Source organism: Entelurus aequoreus, linkage group LG23 (genome assembly GCF_033978785.1).
Source record: "Entelurus aequoreus isolate RoL-2023_Sb linkage group LG23, RoL_Eaeq_v1.1, whole genome shotgun sequence".
Lineage (NCBI taxonomy): Eukaryota > Metazoa > Chordata > Actinopteri > Syngnathiformes > Syngnathidae > Entelurus > Entelurus aequoreus.
The window spans coordinates 19,271,060-19,276,059 of record NC_084753.1 but is presented as its reverse complement, the minus strand read 5'-3'; the positions used below and the strand labels follow the sequence as shown (position 1 = coordinate 19,276,059).

Below are 5,000 nucleotides of genomic sequence, written 5' to 3'. Positions count from 1 at the left end.
TATAGAAAGCATTTTTTTACCACCTCAAGGAGATGTCACTTCCACGCGAAAAAACCGAGGAGCGACCCCCCCCCCCCCCCCCCCATATATGTCCCCTTTTTTTCAGCATTTTATAACAATTATTTTACAGTAATATCATAATATATATAAATCATTTTTTTAAACCACCTGGAGGAGATGTCAGTTACACGCGAAAAATACAAAAAGCCATTTTTTCCCCATATCGGTCACTTTTTTTGCAGCATTTTCTAACAATTATTTTACAGTAATATCATAATATATAAAACATTTTTAAACCACCTGAACGAGATGTCACTTCCACGCGAAAACACCGAGAAGCCATTTTTTCCCCCCATATATGTCACTTTTTTTGCAGTATTTTCTAATTATTTTGCAGTGATATCATAATATATCAATCATTTTTTTAAAACCACCTGAAGGAGATGGCACTTCCACGCGAAAAAAAGCAAAAAGCCATTTATTTTGCCATATCTGTCCCTTTTTTTTTGCAGCATTTTCTAACAATTATTTTACAGTAATAATATAATATATAAATCATTTTTTAAACCACCTGGACGAGATGGCACTTCCACGCGAAAAAAACAAAAAGCCATTTTTTTCCCCATATCTGTCACTGTTTTTGCAGCATTTTCTAACAATTATTTTACAGTAATAATATAATATATAAATCATTTTTTAAACCACCTGAACGAGATGGCACTTCCACGCGAAAAAAACAAAAAGCCATTTTTTTCCCCATATCTGTCACTTTTTTTGCAGCATTTTCTAACAATTATTTTACAGTAATATCATAATATATAAATCATTTTTTAAACCACCTGAACGAGATGGCAATTCCACGCGAAAAAAAAACAAAAAGCCATTTTTTCCCCATATCTGTCCCTTTTTTTGCAGCATTTTCTAACAATTATTTTACAGTAATATCATAATATATAAAGCATTTTTTTAAACCACCTGAACGAGATGGCACTTCCACGCGAAAAAAACAAAAAGCCATTTTTTTCCCCATATCTGTCACTTTTTTTGCAGCATTTTCTAACAATTATTTTACAGTAATATCATAATATATAAATCATTTTTTAAACCACTTGAACGAGATGGCAATTCCACGCGAAAAAAAACAAAAAGCCATTTTTTCCCCATATCTGTCACTTTTTTTGCAGCATTTTCTAACAATTATTTTACAGTAATATCATAATATATAAAGCATTTTTTAAACCACCTGAAGATGTCACATCCACGCGAAAAAAAACAAGAAGCCATTTTTCCCCCATATCTGTCACTTTTTTTGCAGCATTTTCTAACAATTATTTTACAGTAATATCATAATATATAAAATATTTTTTTTACCACCTCAAGGAGATGTGACTTCCACGCGAAAAAAACAAAAAGCAATTTTCCCCCCATATCTGTCACTTTTTTTGCAGCATTTCCCAACAATTATTTTACAGTAATATCATAATATATAAAGCTTTTTTTTTAAACCACCTGAAGTAGATGTCACTTCCACGCAAGAAAAAAGAGAAGCCATTTCCCCCCCCATATTTGTCACTTATGCAGCATTTTACACAATGTACAATAATATCACAATATATAAATAAGTATTGCCATATCACATATAACATAAACCACTTTTTATGCAATGAAAAGCTGTAATATATAAAATAACAAACAAAAAAAGACATAATAGCACAAATAAATGAGTCGTGTTTACCTCGGCGTCGTGGACAAGTCCGGGAAAGGTTGCTGACATTGTGCTTTCTCCCCCCCTAAAAAAAAAACCGACCAGTTTTTCCCCCTCCTCTCCGATGTTTTTTTTTTAATAAAAACGCGTTAAAATCCCCCGGTAAAAGTGCGCGACGAATAGACCAAGTCCTCCTCGAGTGCTGTGAGTCGGTGTGAGGGCAGCAAGGCGCGCGTCTCCCCTCTGCACGGACGGGGCTGGCGCGCAGATTTTGTACTTGCGGGGGTATTTCTCGGCTGATGTCGTAGGTCCCTTGGTAATATAGAAGTTTGGAAAAATTAAGCATCAGCACTGAGGAACGGGGAGGACAATAGAAGACGCGCAGCATCCCAGGAGACGAGGAATAAATATTGTATCTTCGCCTTGATAAGGAGCCAGCACGCTGCTTTTAACGTTTTCACGCACTTTTCGTGGACATTTTCGCTGCTTTTTCCCCCCTTGCCGTGCACGGGGCTTCTGCGTCTTTCAATATTATATTATTCCCCTCCCCATATCCTATAAGCCTGTTTTTATTTTACAAACGGATTTTCAACAACAATGTAAGTTTATAATATATACATTGGGATATTTCATCAGTGAATTTTGATGATTTTTTCAATATATTCGATACAGCTAATATTTATTTTTCATTGTTTGAGGTGCGTTTGCGTGCATATTTTCAAACGGAAAATTACATTGCACACATTTTTTTCACATACATTCGTTCATTTTGATTTTTTTCTCTCAAAAGATTACGGATTCTATAGGTGCAACCACCATTTTTGTGTTTATATTTATATTTATATTTAGGTTATTTTTTTCTGTTGCCAAGCAGTGCTTTTTGATTGTTTTATTATGATTATGCATGTTTTTCCACCAGTCATTTTTGTTTAATATATTTGCATTAAATTATGACTTTTGCAGTATATTTTAACGTTTTAATAAAATAAAGTATATTTTAAGGTTTTTTAATACCCCCCCCCCCAAAAAAAAAACCACATGTATGATCTTGATTTTTTTAAACTTTATTTTCATTCAATTATATGACTTTTGCAGTATATTTTAACGTTTTAATAAAATAAAGTATATTTTAACGTTTTAATACCCCCCCACCCAAAGAAAAATAGCCACATGTTTGATCTTGATTTTTTTTTTTACTATATTTGCATTCAATTATATGACTTTTGCAGTATATTTTAATGTTTTAATAAAATAAAGTATATTTTAACCTTTTAATACCCCTCTCAAAAAAAATTGGCAAATGTTTGATCTTAATTTTTTATACTGTATTTGCATTCAATTCTATGAATTTTGCAGTATATTTTAACGTTTTAATAAAATAAAGGATATTTTAACGTTTTAATAACCCCCCCCCCCAAAAAATAGCCACATGTTTGATCCTTATTAATTTTTTTTTACTATATTTGCATTCAATTCTATGACTTTTGCAGTATATTTTAACGTTTTAATGAATTAAAGTATATTATAACGTTTTAATAAAATAAAGTATATTTTAACGTTTTAATAATCCCCCCCAAAAAATAGCCACATGTTTGATCTTTTTTTTTTTTTTTACTGTATTTGCATTCAATTATATTACTTTTGCAATATGTTTGAACGTTTTAATAAAATAAAGTATATATTAACGTTTTAATAATCCCCCCCGCAAAAATAGCCACACGTTTGATCTCTGCAGCCTGGGAGAGACCACATATATGCTCTCTGTTTGCCTTTACATGAAATACAGATACTCGGCAAAAGCAAAGAATATCTCTCACATGATCCACAGCCTGGAGAGGAGCAAAATGCAACTGTAACCGGGAGGAAGGAGGAGGAGATGGGAGGGGTGGAAGATGCACTAACTGTCACATTCTTTGCCCATCAAAACAAATAGAGAGAGACCATCGTGTAGTCGAGCTAAGCCCCAATCAGCCTTGTTTAGTGTTGTTTCTATTGGCCGTCAGCTGTAAGCGAGGCTGCGCTCCTCTTGTGATTTTATTAAAAGTGCAGACATATGAGGCATGCTGACGCCCAGACGCCATCATTGACTCTGCACTTTAATTAAGCAACTATTTAACCCTCTCCATCTGTTCCTGCAGGCATGCGTCTCTGCCCTGCAACAACACAACAATAACAATACTTTTAATAAGGATGCATGGCAAAGTACAATTCCATTTAATTTTCTGCGAGGTGCATGCAGGTGTCTCTATTTTTCTGTGCCCCCCTTTTGCAACACCTGCTCCTGTAACCGCATATGAAGGCACAAATCAATTAAAATATCAAAAAAAATAAAATAAAATGTGCAATATGTTGCATATATTTAGGAAAACAGTGTGCACCAGTTGCATGCATTTCCAGTATATGGTGCTAACTGGCACCAGGGGCGACTGGGAGCACCGCATGATGCACCAGATGCGCACTGATCTCCGGACAGGAGCCAGTCCATCTGCCGCCTGACGAGGCAGGCATGGGGGAAAAGGCCCGAAACACAGTCGAGCCCAGAGGCGAGAATTTTGATCAGCCCGTTGCTTTTCCTGGAGGGAGCTGGCGGGTTTGTTGACATATATTTTTAGAGCAAGTGTCAGGAAACAATACAAGGAGTGTTTTTTTTTTAATGTGGGATTTTAGGCAACCACACACACTAATAAAGTGATCATTTTGCACAATGAAGAGCCAAAGTGCACTTTATACTTTATGTTAGATATTTCCTAAAGATGATTAGGGATGAGAATTATTGTACAGTAAACTTAACTCTTTAGACCTTTACACACAAAGGTTTAAAACTACATTTATATAGCGCTTTTCTCTAGTGACTCAAAGCACTTTTACATAGTGAAACCCAATATCTAAGTTACATTTAAACCAGTGTGGGTGGCACTGGGAGCAGGTGGGTAAAGTGTCTTGCTCAAGGACACAACAGCAGTGACTAGGATGGCGGAAGCGGGGATCGAACCTGGAACCCTCAAGTTGCTGGCACGGCCACTCTACCAACCGAGCTAGAAAAACCATAAACAATCGGGGGCCATTTTTCAGCTTTGTATTGGAAGCACTAGCAGTGTAATATCACTTTTTTAAATCAGATTAATCACACTTTGGAATTTCATTTAATAACGATTAATCACAGGTTATTGCTCGCTTGCATAACTGAAATTAACCTAAAAATGTTTTCCAATTTTCAGACACGAATGCAATTTTATTGTCGGAATGTCATTCTGGAACATTTTTAAAATGTGATACTTCAATGTATTACATTTAT

The 5,000-nt window shown here is 35.0% G+C and overlaps 1 protein-coding gene and 1 long non-coding RNA gene across 2 annotated transcripts in view; one reads left to right on the top strand and one right to left on the bottom strand.

Annotated features, from left to right (window-relative positions):
* The window catches only part of LOC133640392 (uncharacterized), a 404,767-nt gene that overhangs the window by 261,763 nt on the left and 138,004 nt on the right, over positions 1-5,000 (top strand). The gene's annotated exons all lie outside the window — the stretch shown is intronic.
* tfap2d (transcription factor AP-2 delta (activating enhancer binding protein 2 delta)) overlaps positions 1-5,000 on the bottom strand; it is a 75,442-nt gene that overhangs the window by 35,634 nt on the left and 34,808 nt on the right. Inside the window, 5 exon segments of the mRNA XM_062035115.1 lie at positions 1,736-1,929; positions 1,932-1,989; positions 1,991-2,035; positions 2,037-2,147; positions 4,117-4,288. Of these exon segments, the coding sequence (XP_061891099.1) occupies positions 1,736-1,929; positions 1,932-1,989; positions 1,991-2,035; positions 2,037-2,147; positions 4,117-4,288 (580 nt within the window).